Raw genomic sequence first — 22483 nt, 5'->3', positions numbered from 1 at the left:
AATAAAGTCTCACTCAACGAGACCAAGAATGAGACTTGAGTCATGGTCTCAATTGTTGGTGGTGGTGGTGGTGATGGTGGGTGCCTATGCGACAATCTTTTACCCTATACATATGCTAAACTATGCTAAAAAGAGACTGATACCTGCAACCTTTTTTTTATTCTCCGTGGGAACACACCAACAGGGTACGAGCATTCATGTTTCCATTCACCTGCCTTTTTCAAAAAGGAAAACAAAATTGGAAAATGAGTATGAGCTCCCACTGCAGCTTCAGCACAATGAACCTAAGCATGATAAAGATCTGGAAATATTCAGAATAAGATTTAAATGCGTTTCCAGCACAATTGAATTGTTCTACAAAGGATGTTGTCAAGAACATATGGGCTAAGGCGAAGGAGTTGACATAAACATTAAGCGCTGTGCAATCAGTTTTCTTTTGAATGTCCCAAGTTGGAGTTCAGAGACCTAATCATCTGGGGCACCACCTTCAGCTGAAACAGTAATAATTGCTAAAGGACTACCATTACCATTTTCAGCCCAATGGTTATAAAGATATTCTTAGGAGTTAGGACATACTTATTAGACTCAAAATGATAAAGGTCAAATGAGCAGAAATTTTTTTTTTTGCAGTAGAAGAAAATCGGCATAACATGTTATCCTTCTTATTCAACACAGGCAAAACATAAGGATCTTATGATGTTACTGGACAAACAGAAAGCAGCGCCATGGAAACACACATTTCACTATGCAATCTCATTTGCAGCTGCCTGTTTCCTAGCTTCTTCTCGCATCACTGCTTTCACATAAATTTCATAGCAACAGCCTGAAACAAACATACATAAAAAAGCACATGAGAGCTCTCACATAAGAACACTGTAATATAAGTAATTTTCTTCTCCACACTAAGAAACATTATACCAATCTAAAATCATAATGAAACTCCAAGCTTCTACAGAACAAAGATGGAAATGGTGCCGCTATCCAATCCAATAGGTAAGGGATTTCAAGTAGCAGAGGGTGTAAGTATAAGAACAAGGTCACAGGAACAAGGACAGAGATATTTAATAAAGGACACCACAGTTTATGATATGATTTAAATCTCATTTTCTATAGCTTCTTACTTTTGGTTTAGTTAGAAGTTGAAAGAAAAGTTGAAACCATATTTTCAAATGGTTTATATTGGTACTTCAAAAGTCTTTTTAAACATGAAAAAACTTCTTAAATAAGTTAAAAAAGGGGCTTCCACAAGAAACAAAATTGTCCTTGCTTTCATGTTAAACTCAATTATAAGCTCTTTCAACAAAATTATTCAAATGCATCCAGAAAATAGCTTCTGTCATCCAAGAAATCAATTCAAACATAAATATATCTCCATGTAGAATAGGATGGTGTAACCAGATTTTTGTCATTGACCCCTAAAAGTGGGATTTGGTGGTGGTGTTGGTTGTTATTGTTGGTGTAAGGGGAGTGTCGAACATATTCGCTTATTCCTGGCAAATTAACAGGCATGACAAAGAGACCTGTGAGACAAGTAATTCAGCTAATGTTGATAAGAGAGAATATCGTGACCACTATAGGAGAATAATCAGTGATAACATGGTAACATCAGACAAACACGGTTATAAAGGAGCAGTTAGGCCTCGAGCACAGTGACCCCCAGCTATCACACCTCATCTGTAAAGGCCTGCCTTGATGAGGTTAGCCTATTTTTTTTTTTTGGTTTTTATTCATTTATTATTTATTATTATTAATGTTTTTTTTTTTACCTCAGTCATTTTGGCCCCTTTGTAAAGCTAAATAGTGGGGACAAAACAATGGCAACCCCTAAAAAGTGATTAAATTTTCCTTTGGTTTATTGCCTATCAAAAAATAAAAAATCATTTGGTTTCTAGTTCTCAGCACCCAAATAGTTCAAATAGATTTTCTTTTTTTCTCACATTTTTTGTGCTTAAAATTTCTAACTTCAGATTAAATTTTATGTTATTGCATTGTTTTTTGTTGGATACCTGTTTTAACTGCTTGGAATCTTGTGTTTTTGTTGCTTTGATTGAAATTTTGGATTATATTGATAATATGGGTAAATGACAAATGCTTACATGTCCAAATTTAAAAAAATTCCATTGATTGCATGTGCCTAGGTTGCATGTCACTTTGCTTAGGAGCATGCCTTGGTTGCACCTTGCACCTAGGCCATAGGAGACCTTTGCACCATAAGTGTCCCTGGTGACTCTTTAAACCATGCATGCAACATTTTAACATTTAAACTAGTGTCCCTTCCAACTACAATATCAAAGCATATAATGATTTGGCAGCATATATTAAAGATTAATAGTGTCAAATCTGCATCATAGGAAACCCAGTTAATTTTCATAGAGAAGTTTGCTCAAAAGGACACCCAAACCAGTTTTTCCAATTTGTAGTTAAGAGACCCTCATACCAGCTACAACAACGATTGTGAGAACATCTCCAACCCTTTTAAGTCGCCACACATTCCTCTTGTGTGATTTGAATCGCTTTAGAGATGGGTTGTCCGCCAAGAGCTGCATACTAACCGAGTTAGTTCAACATGATGTATGAGTGAACCTAAAGAAATCATATATCAAATACAACTTTCTGACATGCAGAAAGTACAAAATAAATACAACTTGGCATGACATAGGAAATGGTTCTCTCTCAAAGTAGTCCATCATTTTGTGTGGTTTAGATGAACTAAAAAAGCCTACAGTTGCACAGATAATTCCTGAAGAAACTATGCACATGAAATAGGTTGAAGCATACTTGTAGAACGAGAAATATTGGTCATGCACTGGAGTGGAGATGAACTTAATCACAAAAATGAAATGTTGGATGATGGAAGAGAAATATAAGGCACTATATTTGATGTAAAGGTTCTGACATAGTTGACTACCATATTGTTAATATTGACCACCAGAGTGAAGCCCCAGACCGTACAAGAATATGCTTAACACACACATGCACACATACCTGTGTATGTATGTCGATTAAGAGAAAAGCATTCATATATGCTTTTCTAAGGAATACGGAATACATATCAATATTAATCGGATACATTACCAGTTCAGAAAATGGTAAAAAGTAGAAAAACATGGAAGTTTGGAAAAATATTTTACAACACATGGATCAACACTTGTAGGTATTGAAGATAATAATGCATATACAGGTATTTGAAACTGTATTATGAAGAAGCAGTATACTCGAGTAAAAGCAGCAACAAAGATACAACCCATTTCCACCATTGTGCAGCAAAGGAGAATGTACAAAAGAAGAATTTTCAGTTGCAAGAAGCTAAGCAGAAATCAAAAGAGCAAGCTAGATAAACACCAAAAAATACAAACTTTATTTTCCACAATGCAAATGCAAATATTGGTTCACCACAGAAAAAGAAAAACATGAAAATGAAGGATAATTTTAGATAAATATGCAAAGAAGGGAGTTGTTGATGTAAAAGCATTAGATTTATACAATAATATTAGGAGGGCACTAATAAAACAAGGCATATGAACCCCAGGTAGAATTATATAGAGAGACTTTTTTTGTTATAAGTGTAGATGCATTAGAGTAAAAATGGAGTATACATGATGTATACAAAGTAACCAAAAAACCAAAAAAAAGAACAAGAACACAAAAACCAGCAACTGCGCCCTACAAAGAGCCTATCTAGTCCACAAACTCTAACAATGATAAAGAGTCATCCCCAATATATGATCTTACCCATTCCCAAAAAAGATTCAAGAAAGAACTTTTAATTGTTTGGTCCAAACTTTCACAATTATTGAATGGTATCCTATTTCTCTCCCCCCATATGGTCCTGAACACGCATAACAAAGTGATCTTCAAAGCCTTTTTTTTTTTTCTTTTTCCAACAAAAGATCCACGTAAACTTAAGAGAAACCACCTAACTAAAGAGTGCATCACTCATTGTACACCAAACAAAGCAAAAATCAACTGCCACAAAACGAGTGCTTTTGTGCAATGAGGAATAACATGATCACCTGTTTCTTCTTCTTCTCTGCGCCTTTAGCATCCATTAGGAATCCTCTAGCCTCTCCTTCTGAGCTGATCTAGGGTCAAAATCCTAACCCAAGTTGCCTCCCGAGCAAAGACACTAACTCTCACCGAGACCTAAGAATTCCATACTATGATCACCCGTTTCTTCTTCTTCTTTGCGCATTTAGCATCCATTAGGAATCCTCCAACCTCTCCATCTGGGCTGATCCAGGGTCAAAATCCTGACCCAAGCTGCCTCCCAAGCAAAGAAGCTAACTCTCACCGAGACCCAAGAATTCCATACTATATCATGAGGGAAAGGCTCTATTCACTTGCCAAAGAGGAGTGATATGATTTAACAAAGAAATTACCTTTCTTTGACCCCAATCACACCATAATATCCTCAGAGTCCAAGCTAATAAAATGGTCATACAATCTCTCAAAAAATTCATCAACCTCCTCCAACTCCCAATCATGCAACTATCTAACAAACCTTAGGCCCTAACTACCACCGTCCCATACATCAATCACCTAAACAACTTTTGAAGAGGCTTTAGAATAAAGAATCAGAAATGAGTCCCTCAAAGTTGTGTCTCCACACCACTTGTCTAACCAGAAATTCACCTTGTTGCTAGAGCTAACCTTGAAACCTATTCAATCTTTCAACGCCTCCTAACCTCTTATGATTGTCTTTCATATGCCCACTCCATACCCTTCTTTCACTTCTTTAGTGCACCACCCCCTTTCTTCATACCCGTATTTCCCTACAATTACCCGTTTCCAAAGAGGGAGGTTTAATTTCATACACAAATCTCCACGACCATTTTCCCAAGAGAGCCTTATTAAGGATTGATAGGTTTTTGATGTCCAATCCCCCTTTTTGTTTTTCCTGCAAACAACTACCCAATTTACCAAATGAGGCTTGTGAAACAATGTGCTACCCTTTTTGGGATGGTGGATAGGGACATGAAATAAAACGATAAACTGAACAAAGTACTCTTTATCAAAGTCTGTCTTCCCCTCATTTGAAAGATACTGTCTCTTGCACAAAGCAAGCCTTTTCTGAACATGTTTTTCAACCCTTTCCCAAACCCTAAAGAACTTGTAGGGGTACCCAACAAAAGGCCTAAATAGGTGGTTCGAAGAGCACCCACCTTCAGCCTAGGATCCCAACAAGCTCCTCCATGTCAAGGGCATCCCCAACAAAGATCAATTCACTCTTCTCCAGGTTGATCTTTAGCCTCGATAATGTTTCAAACCACATAAAGACCCAACTCAAGTGCTCTAACTTCCCCTTGTTACATCACAAAGAATGAGGAAATCGTTTGCAAATAACAAATGGGATACCCCCACTCCCAACCCATTTCTACCCTTTACTAAGAAACCATCAATGTAACCCCCTTCTTTTGCCTTGCTAAGAATGCAAGAAAGAGTCTCCATTACTAGAATGAAATGGAAAGGGAATAAGGAGTCTCCTTGTCTCAACCCCCTAGAGCTTTGGAAGAAACCTGAGGGTGAACCATTTACCAAGACAAAGAACAGTGCCGTGGAGATACACCATTTGATCCAACTAATCCACTTAGCTCTAATACCCATTTTATCCACCAAAGTAAGGACAAAACTCCAACCTATATGGTCATAAGCCTTTTCAATGTCAAACTTACAAATAATTCCTCTCAGGTTGCAAATAATCCACTTAACACCATTTCAGTCTCTCTATTGTATAGAGAGACTATAGGAAGCTGAAGCTTTAATAAGAGTGATGAATGACCATCTAATAATAGAAGCTCCAAAAAGGTACATGAATTTGATATCAGTAAAACATGAGAGAAGGGGATTTTAATGAATGGGAAGGCAAGGACTGGATTTCATTTTGCTTCTTGGATGATGAAGAATCGAAACAGGAAAAAGTTCTATGCCAATTCCTTTTATCCAAATGTTGGGGAGAAAGAATGATAACATCGGAAAGTAATATATCTTAAGCCTAAATATTAAACTCAATGCGAACTCCACCGTTTTCCTGGTAAAATCCACATTCGTAAGTCGTACCCAATTCTCCCCTGAGTCCCCTCGACTACAAATCCAATAGCCCGAAGTCAAATGATCTCCATTTACTAACCAAATCTAGCGATCTACACCTGGAACCGCTAATGTTGTCAAAATTTCTCAAAAAAAAATCGAGAAAGGCATTTCAAACCCTAACGAATCAAGAAAACTAAACCAAAGAAAGCAAGTGGCAGAGCCGATCCCAATGAATCAAGCAGTAATGAAAAACAGTGACACAGATAGATAGAGAGAAAACACAAGCGATACGCACAGCTTTCTCGCGAGGCCCGGGCTCGACGTGGAATCCGCGACGCGAGAGAGAAAAAGAGTCCTCCGTCTTCTGCTAATCAGAAATCAAAATTTAGAAAGAGAGATTGAGGAGAGAGAAAAAGTCAACATAGTGAAATAAAATTACCTGAGAATGAGATCGAAAATGAGAGAGCGCAGTGGCTTTGTTAAGGAGGAACGCCATGGCCAGAGAGCTCGAGTGGAAGAGAGCTGCACAGTGTTGCGACTGGCGAGAGAGAATCTGAATTTGTAAAAAGGAGGTTTTGCAGTGGTACCCCCAAGTTAACCCTATTATTAATGTTGTCCTTCTCTGCGGCCACGTTGAGGATACGGAAGCAAATAATACTTATTCAAGCCCCTGGAGGATAATTTGGTTGGAGCCCATGGCGCCACGTGTACAACGCTTCTGAACACAAAAATAATAATAATAATAATAATAGTGAATAAATAAAGAAAAAACAGTTGCCCAAAAACAAGCGGAGAAAGCTAAAACGGTTTAAAGTCCCACCGCAATGGCGTCGCGGCTCACAACCGCTGCATCAGTTTGCATTGGAAAACATGGAAGCCCTTCTCTCAGAACCAGATTTCATGGCTCTGCTTCAAACCCTCTTCATAAATTCATCTCATACCCCACTGGTAATCTTTATTTCTCTCTACTCCTGCTTATGCATACATATAATATGAAATGTTCAGTGTTTTGATCTGTTACATTGGTTCTTTTGATCTTAGTGGCGGGATTGAGATACCCAATTCGTGCAATCCATGGGGCCACGGCAGAAGCAGTGGCTCCCAAGAAAGCAGGTGAAGAAAAATCATATCAAGATTGGAAGATTAAGATGCTCTATGACGGGGAATGCCCGCTTTGTATGCGTGAGGTTTGAGTGGACCAACCCTCTTTTTATTTTAATTTTGGGTTTTGAATCCTTGGGTTTATGTTAGTGAAGTGGTTTTCTTATTGATGTTGGTTTAATTTTGGTTGTGATGGTGTCAGGTGAACATGCTGAGGGAGAGGAATAAGCAGTATGGGGCTATCAAATTTGTTGACATTAGTTCTGATGATTACTCCCCTGAGGAGAATCAAGGCCTTGACTACAAAACTGTATGTTAAATGCATAATTTGGGTTTCTATACTGTTAGGTAGAAGTTGCCCAGGTTGGCTGGCAGTGGCAGTTTACTTGAATTAAAGATTATGGATGTGAATTTTCATATGATTACTGGAAATTTGATTCCATTGTTGGCATTAATGTAACATATTAATCCTCAGAGAACTTCAAATGCCTTAGGTTGGAACCGAATAAAATTGATGTTAGTTTCTATTCTTGTGACTTTCCCATGAAACACAATAGTCATAACTTACTAGTTCAGAGCAATTGCTTTTTTCTTTGAAATTTAGCTTCTTGCACCTGTTCTGTGATTTGTCTTGCTGAGCTCATAAGACAAAAGGAGCATGGTGATGATTTGGATTATTTAAATTGAGGACTTTTTTCTGCGTCTTCTCTGCATTTTCTATTCCTTTTGTGAATTCTTGTTAATGAGACTGGAAAACAATGATTCCATGGAGAACCTTGTAGCAAGAACCCAAACAATAATTCCTTGGAGAACCTTCCAACAAGAACCATATCTCACTGAAGTGTTATGGCTTTAAGAAGGAAAAAGAATATAAAATGTTGAGGGTTTCATTGAAAACTTAAGATATAGTGCAGCATTTTGTCATATGACTCATATCTTCTGCGATGTTATAACAAAATTTGTCTGTTGGTTAGGTTATGGGAAGAATTCATGCAATCCAGTCAGATGGAACTGTAGTCACGGATGTTGAAGTATGCCCTATTTCTAACTGTTAATACTCTCTTTCTTTTCATAATTCTTTTGAGTTTTAATACATGAATATTAGTAGTGCCAGAGAACTTTATTTTCCTTTTTACTTTTAAATGTAATAAATTTTTCTTCTAAATCTGCATCATGTAAAAGTGTAGTTTTGTCTTGTTCTAGATTACTCAATCCATCATTTTGTGAAGCAAAATGTAACTTCAATTCGAAACTCCAAAGGTCTAGTATTATTAGGTGCTTAAAGTAAATTCAAGGACCAATTAAGAATGGCACCAACCAAAATGATTTTTAATTTCTCTGCATGTAGCATTGCTTGGATTCACAGGTGGTCTTAAACTTAGGCACCAGGTTGAAGTTAAGACTGCTGACGGCAGAATCACTTTGTGAAATTCATGAAGTCTTGAGGACATTGTAGAAACTAAAGCATCATAGTATGCTGGCTTTAAACCTAGGAAAGAATAATTCTACCAAACAAGTTCAAGGTTCTCTTTTTCTTTTTCTTTTTTTGATAGGCAGGTTCAAGGTGTTTAAAGCTGTGAATGTGATATGCTCGTGACAATTGCTATGTATTTGCATTTCAAAAGGAACAATAGATGCTGGCCAGGATTGTGGGACTCTGTTATTCTAGTCGATCATTATTATATTGATCCATTTTACAAATCACAATCCAGGACTAGGGGCCATCAATATGCACATTTTAAATGCTTTAAAAAAATTATTTCGCAAGTTTATCCTTTCTCCTCTTTGATCAGAAAGGATGGAACTACTGATGCCTTCTTGTTGGTACATAAGTAATGCCATTGTTGGAGTTGGAGTTTGATTTGTCTAATCAATATACATATCAGTATCCAACTTTTTAATCTTTAATAAAACGATATCCTTGTAGACAACTGTCACTATGCTACAAGTGTTCACCATTAGATGTGAATGGCATGGACTCAAGAACATTATTAGATAGTACCTAGAATGAATGGAACATTAGAAAGTAGACTGCAAATTTGTGGATGGCATCATTATTGAAATCTGTCGCTGTTCCCTTATTACTTCTTATATTTTAAAACATACATCTCAAGGAAAAAATTCATGCTAATGGAAAATTTGCAGGCATTTAGAAGACTGTATGAAGAAGTTGGTCTTGGATGGGTTTACGCCATTACCAAATATAAGCCAGTAAGTTGTCTTGTTCCAGGATTTATTTGTCCTTTTTATTCTTTATCAATGTCATGCTTAATAGGAAGCTTATTGTTCACAGATTGCAACAATAGCTGATGCTGTGTATGGTGTTTGGGCTAAATACCGTCTACAAATTACAGGTAGATGATATTTGCATAAATAATTTTCTGTTGTAATCTCTAAGTTCCATTTGGACATGCTTTGCACCAATGCCATAATCATTTATACAGCCATTTTTGCGACTTGTATTTATATAGTTTTTAACTAGAAAATAGGCTTGTTTCCAGGATATTATATGATGAAATAGTTGTGTCAGCTTTGTGACTCTTGCATCAAAATACACTTTTTTAAGTAACACTGTTGTGAAATTGAGCAGCTATGGATATTATATTTCTACGAGATCTTTTGGGGGCTAGAGAAAATTTTGATATGATTATGCATTAGGAAATTATATTTTTTTTCCATCTCTGAACATTTCTTTACTCCTATCCTGTTGTATACCTCAATTGGATGCTTGATTGTGGAGATAGTAATTTATTTCAGACCTTGTCAATGGCTACCATGGTTATTCTCTGTTTTCTTCAATTTATTTTAAGTTTTATATAGTGCCAAAATGATCTCTTTTATGGTTTCAGGTCGGCCACCTCTAGAAGAAGTTCTGGAATTACGAAAGAAGAACAAGGTATGCATATGGAAACTGCATGGATGTTCTTTCCTTCCAGTCAGACATCAAATTGTAGTTGTTCTTTCAATACCTGTGTAATCTGATAAATTAGCTAGCTTTCATGGGATATTATTATAGAAATGACTACTAACAGAATTGACCATGTTATTTTAGAAGTGTGAAGGGTATTATTTCAAATAATTATGCCACGGGCTGAAAATTTTGGGTCTACCAGGAGGCTTTGAGAGAATGGATTATGATAGTTATTCCATTTGGTTGTGTGCAACACTATGTTTTGCACAAGGAGGTATAGACACCTTAGGCTGACATGTGCAAGGCTGGCTGGTTTTTGTTACATTTCCCATCTAGCAGGCATTTATAGTTAAAAGAAAAAAAGAGATACATGTTGCATTGACTTCTAGCCTTGGGATGGGGACAAAAGAACACATAGCTCTTGTTTCACATGTTTTTTGGATTTGAAAAGAAGTCTTATCATTCTCATTCTCATTCTGAAGATGACATTCGTTTAGCCACCCTGACCAGGGCCTTTTATCAACATTGGGAGTTTGGATTTTTTCGGCATAAATTTTCAGTTTTTTAGATTAGTCTGGTCTCAGTATTCCTGTTTTATTTTTGATCTATTCCTTTTTCCCTTATTAGGAGCCTCCAACATCCCCATCCAAACCCCTTGCCACTTGGGCCCTTGTGTTTTATTATTTAAATCACAATTTTGTTTAAGTTGCACTTAGGTGCTCTTCAATTCACTACTATACTTCCCAAAGCAGTTTGCCTTTAAGGTCATTCTCATTCAGAAATGCTTTAATTTATATTATTATGCTAAACCAACTCTTTTTAACCTGTACTCTTCCTAATAGCCATGACACTTATTCACAATTAAAGATATATATATATATATATATATATATATATATATATATATATATATATAAAGGAGTAATTTCGAACAATTCAAATAGTGGTAACTGAACACCAACTCTTAGGGATTTGTTCTCTATACTAATCACCACCTCCCTATAATTACTGCCTTTTCTCTGTCTTTCTCACGGTGGATAGAATTCATATGCATCATAAATGCCATATTTCTGTATAAAAAGAATATTGGTGTTAAGTGTTGGACTTTTATGTTTTCCTTACAGGTTGAAGTATGCAGTGACAGCAAAACTTGTAAGATGTGAACTTTACTGGCAGTCAGGGTTTTGAATGGCATATTCTCTGGCCTGCAGCTTCTATGGTTATTTTCATCTTCCAAAATCAGCCTGTATGTGCGAGCTCATATACAAAAGCAACTACTACATGGAGCATAGGACTCCTCTCTGAAGATACTCTTTTCCACTTCAAGAACAGATCATGCTTGACATTCTATTTCCAATTTTGCCATGCCTTCACTTTGTTACACAAGGAGAGACGACTAGTATACATAACCTTTTACTTAATTTCATTAATCAATTAATCTGGTGAGTTTATATTGGCATTCGGTTTTTCTAGATTTATTGCTCTAGTTTCCTTCTATGTTCACATGACACATCTTTTTGCTTCAATGCCATTATGCATATATGCTATGATATCCAATTTTGTTCAGAATTTTGAATTTGAACCATTGGAGTGGATTCTTTCCAAATTTTATCGTCTGCACTAGCCATGTTGATGGAATTTCTATTCCTGAAGTTAATCTAAATTGTAATGATTTGGCAGATAAATGTGGATAAGGTCTTTCTATATATCATTTGATTATTCTTTTGCTCTAGTTTGATGTTTAATCTTCACAAACACACATCTAAAGTGAATTTAATCTTTACATGCCTTAGATCAAATAAATAAAAAATTGAAAATAAATCCATCCACGGTTATATAAACACAAGAGTTTCAGAGTCATGAATCCAGGCAGACATTTTATAGTGTACTTCCATTGAAGCTTCATAGTTTATAGGATAGCTGAATGTTAGACTATTAGCCATACAAGGTTATCTGATTCATCAAATAGAGGCAACAATCAAGTTTTCTTCTTGCCTCTCTTCAGCAACACTCCTACAAATTCATCAGTGTTCTTGTCAGAGCTCCCACCTTTGCTGACTGCACTTTTAGCTGACTGTCTCCACATACAGGCATTCCTCTTAATCTCCTCACTTCTTTCTCCAACCATAATTTCCTTAATACATTTCTCTAGTTCTTTTCGTGTCACAATTCCTTCTTCATCCTTCTGAGCTCTCACTCCTGCTCTCCACACATCCTCCACGAACTTAGCATTGGTTGGCTGGTCAACCCGCTGTGGCATTCCCACCATTGGCACACCTAGGCTTAACCCCTCCAGTATTGAGTTCCACCCACAATGTGTTACGAAGCAACCCACGGCTTTGTGAGCTAGGACCTCTAGTTGGTTACACCATGTCACAACTAACCCTGTTTCATTCATTGAGTTTAGAAAGTTGATTGGCAACTTCCCACTTTCAGACTCCTTCACAACCCATATGAAATGATAATCGCTCTCTTTCAGGCCCCATGCAATTTCCTCCACCTGTTTAACTGGGATTTCTGCCATACTTCCAAATGAGATGTAGACTACAGACTTGGGTGGCTTTGTTTCTAGCCATCCCAAGCACTCATCATTAGTAGGCTTCCAGAGACTGGCTCCATAAACTGTATCTCCCTCAATTTGTTGATCCAAGTAGGCTGATGGAACCATCGGACCAATCATCGCCACTGACCACAGTCCCGACATGGCCTTTACCAGCTTTTCAAGGGTCAGAACAATGTAAAAAGTGAAGAAGTTAATGAACTTTCAATAATTAAACAAAGTATCATACAAGTAATCAAAGGGGAAATTAAACTTCTTTATGAAATTCCCTGTTGTTTGTAATAATATCAGAATGATCAGGTGTATTTCTTCTTCCTGTGAACAGCCTGTGATTTTCTCCTTTTCCTCTAGATTCCTCAATCTGAATTATTCCTGGTTAAAGTTATCAAATACCATGTTCGTTCCATTTTTTGTGTTGATGTGTTAAGGCGTTCAACAACTAAGAGTGAGAGCTGTATGCAGAAAATATCAAACACTTACCTCACTTTCCAACGCATCAAATGAGTTCATGAACACCCAGTCATTTTGTTCTAAAGTGGAAATTTGTTCCATGACGGCTGACATATAAGCAGAGAGGTGCCCAGGTTGAGCAAGAAAATCTGGCAAATCGGATAAACGGAGAGGAGGAAGGCCAGGCATGGACACAGGCACTGGTTCCTGCTTCACAGGCAGAGACAGGACACCCTGCCGGAGTTGCCAATACATGGAGCAGACCGAGGCTGAAGTAGTCCAGAATGCAGCTCCATATATCCCAAACTGTCTAGCCACACTGAGACCCCATGGAAGGATCGAGTCGTATACGAGACAGTCCACAGGTGAGGCCGACTCATTGAACTTGAGGATGAGCTCACCTACAGTCCTTGAACCAACTGCTTGAAATGACTCCAAATAGGCCTCCAAACTTGGTGCTTGCATGAAGCCACCCTCATCAAAACCATCTGAAATGGCCTCAACTCCAACTGCATCCGACTGAATGAAGTTCACAGTGTAGTGGGTAGTGGCTAGAGTTGCCTTAAGGCCTTTGGAGGCTAAGCGCTTAGAGAATTGGAGGAGTGGGTTTATGTGGCCCTGGGCGGGATATGTGAGAACCATGACATGTCCTCCCTGTTTCTCCATTCTCCCCACTAAAATTGATCAGATAGCGTATACAGATCTTTATGACGGTATATTTAAGGAATTGGTTGGGGAATTAGTTGGCTACATTTGTCCAACTGGTTGAAATTCCAACCGGGTCTATCTTGTGCCAGACAGATGGGTTGAATTATTGGTTCATGTGCCATTAGTCAAGAGCGCCTCTTGTTTCTTTTGTTGAAAAAGTTGTCTTTTACTGGTTTTTCAATCTGTATGAGGAAGAAATGGGACCATACAAAGGCAACACGCAACTTCTCACCCAAGAAGAGCCTGATTAGCATTTAAAATGATCTTCATCCACAAGCATTACCATCACTAAAGCCTTATCCACCATAAGCAAAATAAATAACAAAGACTGAAAAATAAACAATACCCAAATGCTCATTAAATCAAGGGCAACTCAAGTATTGAAAAGTAGCATTTATTAAGTAAACGCTTCCATACAAAAACGATGATCCAGCATGAAAGCTAGTGAATTTTAAGCATTGTGGTTCAGTTTTTTGAGCTTCTACTGAAGTATCCACAACCAGAGACCTTCTCTGTGAAAAACATCTACCTATTCACAACTTAAACTGAAAAGAAATATGCATCTTCTAACTTCCATCTAGCGGAACTATCACCTTTCTAGACTGGCTGCATATCTACACATCAAAATAAGGTTTCCAAATTGTCTCACGCTACAACTGTGCACAAAGCTCAGCCGGGCAGCAAACACTGTACCACCATATTTGTAATGGTGATCCTAACCGTTTATTCCAACAGCCCATCAACTGTATCTGTGCATAGCTCGAAGGTGGGTCTTCTTCAAAGCCACATTCATACATATTGAAAACTTCATGACGGTTACTAGCATTCTCCACCTCCTTTGTGCTTCAATTGTTGCAGAACGAGTGATGAGAAAACCACTGACAGCACTGTGTAGATCGCCATTAACAGCACTCTGTAGATGGGACTGTGGTTTGGTTTGTGATTGAAGGTCATCAAAAAATCCCAGATGATTATCATCACAGAAAGCCTGAGTCATTGACTCTGTATCACAGATCATTGAGCTGGTCACTTGGCCTGGGAAACTTAAGGCCTGATCATATCTAAGATCCATATTGTCAATGGTGTGCAAGGGATAATCATCCAAACTATAGGGAATCATATCTGGGGATGAGGCACTCGGATGTGGATAATCAAATCCACCAATGTTGTGAGAAGTCAGAAATTTGCTGCCATTTGAACTCTCCGTTCTGGGTGAGCTTGGGTGGTGAACATCTGTTAAATGTGAAGAACCACCCGTAAGAGAGCTCTCATCCTCAAAAGAGACAACTTCTCCCCAGCGTTTAAATGCAGTACCGATCAAGTTATGGGCATCAACCTGATGCAAATTTCATCATAAGAAGTTAATAATGCAAAAAGAAGAGGAAAAAGGGAAAGAAAATAAAGCAAATCTGAAGTGAGAAGAACTGTGCCTTTTCAGTTTCAGACAGCTTATCAATGGGAATGTACTGGCATTCTGAAAGCAGCCCCATCAGTTGTCCCACAGTATTGAAAACCACACCAGATTTTTGCTGAGGGCCAGGAGGACAGTACATAAAAATCCTCTTATCAATTACACACGTCCGAGCATGTTCCACAGTGACTTCCCACATCTTAGTTGACATACCTGTGCCAAGGATCTGCAAACATCCAAACATTGTTATTACTTCATAGACCAAGGAGGGTGAAAAGGTTCATTCTTTTGCAGACATGAAAACTATTGCCTAAAGTAGTCAGAACCCTTGAAATCATTAATGCATAGCCCAAAAATATATCCAAAGCCTTACATAACTAAAATCACAAGGATGTTGATACAGACGTCAGTCTCAAACATGTACCAAGATCATCAAACACTTACACTAAGATTTAAAAGTGGCAGTGTCAATGGATATTCAACACAAATAAGAATCAGGTGTCTGCCATGTACAGCATACAAGACACTCTTTATTTCATTGGTGAGAAAAACTGTCCATTCTGAACTTCATTCCCTTTAGCAACGAATACAATCTCAACTTTTCAAAGACCTCAATGGATAGATGGTATCCAATTTATCAAAGTATAGGAGCTTATGAAGACAGTAAGCTCACTTTAAACTTCAAAACTAAGTTTATCAATATGTCAATCTTTAGAAGGAATAACCACATAGAAGGTAGTCATATAGAAGGTAATGGGTTCAACTCAAAGGTTATCAATGTAATAAGACAAGAACTATACCCTAGCTAGCATTGCAAAGGTATTTAAAAGGGAAAAAATGAAAGGGATAATTGAATGTTACATTTCGGAGCCTTGGTGAGTCTAAATAGAGTAGAGTCAGAAAATCCTTTACAGTAGTGATGCTTTCCCTACTCAAACGCTTGTGGAAAGCTCCATCTTTTCCAATCTTCTCTAATCGCCACACTTCGTCCATCAGAGATGGAGGGTGGTGCTTCTTGTACACTGCAAACAGAAATCAGAGGTCGTAATTTTTCTTATGAAAAAACATTTAATCATATATATAAAATAAAAAAAAAAAGAAAAAAAAAAGGGTCACAAGGCCAAAGCTGATATAAACATGAGGTACTGTGAGAAGGTTTCCATAAAAAAAGGAAGGGGGAACAGGCAAAGCAACCGTAAGTACACTAAGTCCACAAAGGAGAGCGTAAAGAAGAGCCCTGTAAAATAGAGGGTCAATAAGATAAAATTTTAACTTCGAATCAAGTCAGAACGGCCACATTCTCAATGGTTCTATCTGTTTTGCTTTTTCGAAACACGCCAAACAACAGGGGGAGGCTCCTTCCAAATTCTAAAAATCATTCTCAAACTCTCTTACCATGAAGAACAATAACCACAAAAGAAGGCTCCATCCACAGTTGAATGACATCTAGAGAAAAATAAAATAAATTCATTGCAGATGTCCAGACCTAATTATCAACTAAAGCTGGAGAACATACAGGAGCAATCAAGTGTACCATCAAGAGTTGCAAAGTTCCCATAAATATTTGAGTGTCCTAATGAACAGAAAGCATGCTAGTGAAATCAGAAATATCTTTTCCTACTCTATTTCATTCTATATCTACATACAGAACTGAGATGATTGTATGGTCACTGCACCAGGTAAGTGCAGCAAACAAGTAAATATACATATTTTGGTTATCCTGATCAAGCTATTTAAACTGGAAGATCAACTTCTTTCTCAGTGTTTGGGCTTGGATTCAATTTAGGAGCCCATATGGGTAATAAGTATCTGCTACATAATTTCTGTTTAAGAGAGTGCTCATGGCAATGTGTCTCCATAACAAGAAAGAGGTTTTCCAAGCTAGGATTTGTTGAGTTGAAGAAAAAGACATCAGAAGCAAATTTTCTCATTCTCTCTGTTCTTTCTACTCAACCAAAGATTGTTTATGCTTCTGGAGTGGAATTTAAGTCAGTATTTTTGTCTCCAGGTAAGTTTGGAAGACTTTCGTAAGTGGAAAAAAGCAGGTTCCTTCCCCTCTGGAAGTAATTTACTACAACCAGTGGTGCCCCATGAGTTAACATGGGTGGACCTAGCACTCTACATACAAAAGAATTTTGCCAAAGTATAAATATAAACTAATAGACTAAGGTATTCAATATAATTTTATCGTCTGTCGAACTAAAAGTAAGCATAAAACAATTTAGATTCCTATAAAAAACAATATGGACATATATGCACACATGCACACGCATTTGCATCAAGTTTGATGCACCGCCATCAAAATGGATCCCCTCACCGTAAACAGGGCGGCCCTTGACACTCACAATTCTCCTCTAAACAGATTTAAACCTATTTGGAGGATTTGGATGACCTGGACAATAGAAGGTCCCGCCAACTGATAAGTAAAGGAAGAAGCCTATTATTGAGGACAGAGTACTCTTCATCTAAATCTGGAAATTTAGCACTCTATCTAAATCTGGAAACTATAGATTAATTAGAACCTAGAGAATAAATAGGACTAACAGACCCAAACAGCTTGAAGATAACAGAATGTCAGTCTTTGATAAACTCAAAGCAAAACAAGAAAATAGAATCAGGAGTACTCACATTCTCCCCGGTGATCCCTGACAATGAATGATTCTGTCTTTGCTTCTCGTATTCTAGTTCCATCAGAGTTATCCACAACTCTTGCCCCTAGCCTGAACTTCCGGCTTCTTGTCCAGCTTGAATTATCAGTAAAGGAGATCTCACTAACAAAACCAACGCCATCTTTAAGATTTAAAAATGCATCCCCTGTAAGTAGGGGTTTCTTTCCTTCCCTTTCTCTAACAATGTTATTCTTAAACTCTTCAAGTGTCCAATTGTCTCCTTCATCACCATCAAAATCTCCCTCAAGGACTACTATTTCAACCCTTGCTGAGGATTCAGGCCCAGACTTAACAACTTCCCCAGTAAGACCATCAACTAAAGCAACTTGAATGGAAGAGCAATCTTCCCCTTCAATTCGAGTACCAGTGAATACTGGAAGAGAGAGAGCATTTGAGAATTGTAATTGTAAGCTTCTTGATTCAAAAGGATGTAACTCCTTCTCGAAATTCCTAACAAAAAGTTTGCAGATAAATCAATTATTCAATAGCAATCGGCAAGAGTGATTAACATGAACACTACTTTCTTATTACAAGATATGTTATTTCCAGAATATTTTTCCTTACCGCTTCATATTGCTTAAATGCTTTCTCAGAGCCGTTTCAACTTCCTCTTTTACCTGTAAACACAAAAGGAATTAATAAGCTATGCTGCTTATTTATACAATCAAGACTACAACAATCAACAGAAATAGAAAGGACAACAGCATATGGGATGTCAACATTATTTCATCAGTCCTCTATTGCCACGATTCACTGATAGAATGCTTTCAGATGACATGCATACCTCTAGACAAAGGCACACCACAATAGTCCTAGAGACCATGGCAACTATCAAAAGACCAAAACCCCATCTAGCAGCATATTGATCTATTTATCTAATATAGCAAAAGATTTAAATAATAAAGCAAAACTAGTTGATGTTAAATAGAGTTTGCATGAAAAATGTGAAGTTTTAGGCTAGTTTCACAAAGAAAGAGATATAAGTATAATAATTTTAGAAATAGAAGACATAAAATTTTAATCATATACAAAGGTTAGAATCCCTCATGCATAATGATGCAACTAGATCCTGCAATGGTGGTCCACCACCAAAATTTATAGTAAATAGAGGTAAGTTAATGCAATACAAAGTTGTAACCAATCATACAAATACAAATTGTCTGAAAATTTCACTCCAATGCTTAAGAACAATAATAGAGATAGAGAGAAAGAGAGCGACAGAGAGAGAGAAAGAACCATCTTTAAAAATATCATGTATGAATTAAAACATAAGGACTTTCAAGAGATTTTAATCACATCAATCACTTAGGACATTCTAAAGACTCCCCCAGTTAATGTTACACCCTATTAAGCAACTAACATGATACCTTCTAAGATTCAACAACTGCAGATATTTACCAGATTCTGAGCTAATTGATGCTATTCAGGTTTTTCCCAGTACATATATGACATGGTAACCTAATAGATGGAGATATGAGTTTAGACTCTTGGACTGCTCAACCATTCAATTGACATATTTGCCTTGAAAAAATATAATAAAAAACTTGAGCCTAACACCACCTTTAGGAGAAAAACACAAAAAGAACCATTATAAGCGTCAACGTATTAGCAGTAGAGAAATTAAGAAGCTTGTGCTCTTTGGTGGTTTTGCAAGATATCATTATTGACTGTATGTGCTGAACTGATTTTATATACTTGAACTAGTAAGCCCAATAGTAGAGTCCATGAGTGGCCTGTTTTTGGACCATTAGTAAACCATAAGAACTGTGGATCTTACAACTGCTTTTTCAGTGCCCTTTTTCTGATAAATTAGCTCTTGCATCAGTTGTCTTACAAGGGGAAAAGAAAATGCAGCAATCGTGAGTGCTGCCACAGATTGGACATTATCTGCCAACAGTAGCAGTATGTTAACATTTTAAATTTTTGAAAGAGCTTAGCATTATGCACTCCATCAATCCTAGGAATTGATATGTGAATTATATCTGCAGCAACTTAACAAATCCTTTTAATACAGAATCATTTTATACATATGCAAAAGAAGGAAGCGGTCAACATACAGATTAAATGGAATTCATGAAGAATAATTTCCAAGAAAAAAAAGGGGGAACACCTTTTCATCAGTATCACAACTAAAATATTTGATGGGATCCACTTACCACTTTACGAATCAAAGGCTCCAGAATCGGCTCCATCAAATGCTGGACCGATGACTGCATCTTCATTACTTCCAGAATTGCACTAAAAATATTATTATCAAAATTAGTAGAAGAAAAACAAAAGAAAGAAACTATATCAACATAGCTCAATACACATCACTAAATTCTTCAAAAGTTACTGGAAATCCCAATCAATATTTCACCATATGCATAAACCAAACTTGTTTACTAAAACCCATTTCAGTTTCACAACATAAAAAATGAAACAACTTCAACTCTCACCATATGAACAAGCATCAGTGGTTCATTTTTCAAATTTCTTCCCCTTATTAGTGCTTTGGAGGCAAAAGCATTAACATTTTAACCTTATGAGACAAGAGATAAGAGACAAGTGCCATGGCAAAAGGCATAAGCCTTTTCGTTTTTCATTTTTTCATTTCAAAGAACTACATAAGAATAATGAGAATAACACAGAGAGGGTGGGAGAGAGAATTAAATAATCAAAAACTCAAAAATATATCTAAACATTTCTTTTAGAAATTTAGTCCAGTTAACAAAGACTAAATTGGTTAGGATGATGGTGAGAGTAACTAACAGCTTTCCAATGATTTGAATTGTGTTTTATACAGAATAAAAGCATAAATTTCTAGTGATAGTACAAGACTATATTGGGGACTTCTTCCTCCATCTTCCAACTTTCTACAAATTTCAAGTTGTTTTTTTTTTTTTCTCCCGCAGCTAAAAGAACAAAGACGCCCATTCGAATTGTCCATGATATCAAACCAATTTCAAGCATACTGACAGAAGTGAAACCCATTCACCAAAATTCTCATTGAATGAGTGAACCCATTTCATTTTCCCACTTCACCTCGAGAATTCCGACCTTCTCTATAGAATCAAACCATGTTCCTCAAGGGAAAACCCCCATTCAACACCAATTCTCAGCAAACAAGAAAACCCGGTTTCATTTTCCATTCATTTCCCCACTTTCCCTCAACAAATTTCGTGACCCAACAACAAAAACATAGCAATAAACAGCAGAAATAAAAATAAAAATAAACCCACAAAAAGAAAAAGAGCCCTTACTTTTTCAAACTAGGAACCTTTCTCTTCTTATCCTCGGGACAACCCCCCTCCGATCGAGCCTTCCCATCCTCGGCGTGGCGCTTCTGCGACATTATCCAACTCTACAGTACAGAACCAGCGGTGGTGGTGGGATTGATGCTGGTGCAGGCGGTGGTTGTGAGCAACATCGCCCAACATGCGGGCTCAAAAAGGAAGAGAAAAAATAGAAAGAGGGAATAAACAATAAATGGAAATGAAGGAGTAAAGTCCAAAAAACACATGCAGCACCTCCTATCAACCCATATCTGAATTTGGCTGCGTCTTAGCAAGATGCTTCGCGGTGAAATTCCTTAGAAAGTGGGTAATCTTGGTTTGGCTGCAAACCGGAACAGAGAAAAGAACCAGAACCTAGAGAGGTGGGTTGAAGCCCAGAGTTGTAAGAGCCACGACCCTAGTGGGGTCCATGGAAAGCGCGTCCTCGACTCTTCACTTGTGGGTCCAACCCCCCTCCTTGTCCTCTTCTCTGAGTCACCCTATATTTGCCCGTTGTACTGCACCCCTTCCGCTTCCTTACGGACACTCCCCCTTTCCTCTTCCCCCCTCTTGGCTCTTTCTCACGTAACGAACACCCCTACTCCATCATGATTCATGGCAACAAACAAAAATAAATAAAATTTGTGCCAAATTATAAATAAATTGCTGTCAATTTATGATATCGAAGAGTGATTTTCCACTGATAAGACTCTTTTTTTCCTTGGACACCCACTTCGATTAAGAAACATTGTGGATTGAATGGGATAAAAACTTTGATTTTTGAGTGAAGTGTTGGATTGAGGAAAAGGCCAAATGAAGAAGACATTATTATGGGGGTGGGGAAGCTAAAACAATGATTATGAGGAGGAAGGTGCGCAGAAATTTACAGGGATTGAGTTGGTTGATCGGCTCCGTTCGAACTTTTAGGTGAAATTATCCGAATCTACTTTGTTTGTGATCATGCTGACAAATTTTGGAGAAATCAAAATAAATAAAACATGCTTTTAGAAATGGGTGTCGGTGGGGTTGGGGGCAAATGGGATTTTTGGGTTACAACACCCCCTTCTTCATCCTCAAGGGTCCTTATCAAATTGCCTCCTACGAAACCAACTCTGCTCACATTGGTTTGCTTCTAGGCAACTATGAATCGGAACACCCACTCTTTACCACCCAATCAATTCTTAGGTAGAACTTATGGTTATGTTTGGAAAGGTTCTCCTTTGCCAACTGCTTTTTTAGTATAATTATCTATTATTTAAAAGAAAAAAAAATGAAAACACTTGTTATAATATAAAATTATTTTATATTTTCTATTCTTAAACATAAAAATTAGCGTGTTTTTGAAAAATAATTTTTTAAAAATAACTATACAAATATAAAAATTATTAA

The 22483-nt window shown here is 37.3% G+C and overlaps 3 protein-coding genes and 1 long non-coding RNA gene across 5 annotated transcripts; 1 reads left to right on the top strand and 3 right to left on the bottom strand.

Annotated features, from left to right (window-relative positions):
* Positions 1-594: 594 nt before the first annotated feature.
* On the bottom strand, positions 595-6678 carry LOC100255301 (succinate dehydrogenase subunit 7B, mitochondrial). Its single transcript, XR_788012.3, has 4 exons — positions 6470-6678; positions 6326-6394; positions 2438-2540; positions 595-823 (listed from the first exon to the last, which is right to left on the bottom strand). It is a non-coding gene; the product is annotated as a succinate dehydrogenase subunit 7B, mitochondrial (long non-coding RNA).
* A 113-nt stretch (positions 6679-6791) lies between these two features.
* LOC100250132 (uncharacterized protein At5g50100, chloroplastic) lies at positions 6792-11501 on the top strand. Its single transcript, XM_002283533.5, has 8 exons — positions 6792-6978; positions 7072-7217; positions 7334-7441; positions 8106-8162; positions 9277-9342; positions 9425-9485; positions 9981-10027; positions 11167-11501. Exons 1-8 carry the CDS (start codon positions 6855-6857, stop codon positions 11203-11205), a joined length of 648 nt encoding a protein of 215 aa, XP_002283569.1. The 5' UTR covers positions 6792-6854; the 3' UTR covers positions 11206-11501.
* Positions 11502-11852: 351 nt separating this feature from the next.
* Positions 11853-13826, bottom strand: LOC100260432 (UDP-glycosyltransferase 74B1). Its single transcript, XM_002280269.4, has 2 exons — positions 13083-13826; positions 11853-12758 (listed from the first exon to the last, which is right to left on the bottom strand). The coding sequence occupies exons 1-2, from the start codon at positions 13716-13718 to the stop codon at positions 12021-12023; spliced, it is 1374 nt and encodes a 457-aa protein (XP_002280305.1). The 5' UTR covers positions 13719-13826; the 3' UTR covers positions 11853-12020.
* Positions 13827-14138: 312 nt separating this feature from the next.
* Positions 14139-22283, bottom strand: LOC100255354 (calmodulin-binding protein 60 A). 2 transcript variants are annotated; one of them, XM_010664907.3, is made up of 8 exons: positions 21350-22283; positions 21083-21220; positions 19997-20078; positions 18405-18457; positions 17800-18290; positions 16033-16193; positions 15191-15397; positions 14139-15096 (listed from the first exon to the last, which is right to left on the bottom strand). In XM_010664907.3, exons 2-8 carry the CDS (start codon positions 21172-21174, stop codon positions 14500-14502), a joined length of 1683 nt encoding a protein of 560 aa, XP_010663209.1. In that variant the 5' UTR covers positions 21175-21220; positions 21350-22283; the 3' UTR covers positions 14139-14499. The 2 variants fall into 2 exon arrangements, with proteins under 2 accessions (XP_010663209.1, XP_002280322.1); XM_002280286.4 differs by having other exon boundaries at positions 21083-21692; positions 21982-22283.
* Positions 22284-22483: the final 200 nt, after the last annotated feature.

The sequence above is a fragment of the Vitis vinifera genome, chromosome 17 (genome assembly GCF_030704535.1).
Source record: "Vitis vinifera cultivar Pinot Noir 40024 chromosome 17, ASM3070453v1".
Classification (NCBI taxonomy): domain Eukaryota; kingdom Viridiplantae; phylum Streptophyta; class Magnoliopsida; order Vitales; family Vitaceae; genus Vitis; species Vitis vinifera.
This window is presented reverse-complemented; position numbering and strand designations above follow the sequence as displayed.

What these genes read in the sequence shown, in the direction of transcription:
- LOC100260432 (XM_002280269.4), bottom strand. Translation starts at nt 13,718, where the DNA reads ATGGAGAAACAGGGAGGACATGTCATGGTTCTCACATATCCCGCCCAG. An exon ending in TTGATGCGTTGGAAAGTGAG is followed by an intron (nt 12,759 to 13,082) that starts GTAAGTGTTTGA and finishes ACCCTTGAAAAG; the next exon opens with CTGGTAAAGGCCATGTCGGG.
- LOC100255354 (XM_010664907.3), bottom strand. Translation starts at nt 21,174, where the DNA reads ATGTCGCAGAAGCGCCACGCCGAGGATGGGAAGGCTCGATCGGAGGGG. An exon ending in AGCCTTTGATTCGTAAAGTG is followed by an intron (nt 18,458 to 19,996) that starts GTAAGTGGATCC and finishes TTGTGTTTACAG; the next exon opens with GTAAAAGAGGAAGTTGAAAC. An exon ending in CATTTAAGCAATATGAAGCG is followed by an intron (nt 18,291 to 18,404) that starts GTAAGGAAAAAT and finishes ACTTTTTGTTAG; the next exon opens with GAATTTCGAGAAGGAGTTAC.
- LOC100250132 (XM_002283533.5), top strand. Translation starts at nt 6,855, where the DNA reads ATGGCGTCGCGGCTCACAACCGCTGCATCAGTTTGCATTGGAAAACAT. An exon ending in GCCCGCTTTGTATGCGTGAG is followed by an intron (nt 7,218 to 7,333) that starts GTTTGAGTGGAC and finishes TGATGGTGTCAG; the next exon opens with GTGAACATGCTGAGGGAGAG. An exon ending in AAGGCCTTGACTACAAAACT is followed by an intron (nt 7,442 to 8,105) that starts GTATGTTAAATG and finishes TCTGTTGGTTAG; the next exon opens with GTTATGGGAAGAATTCATGC.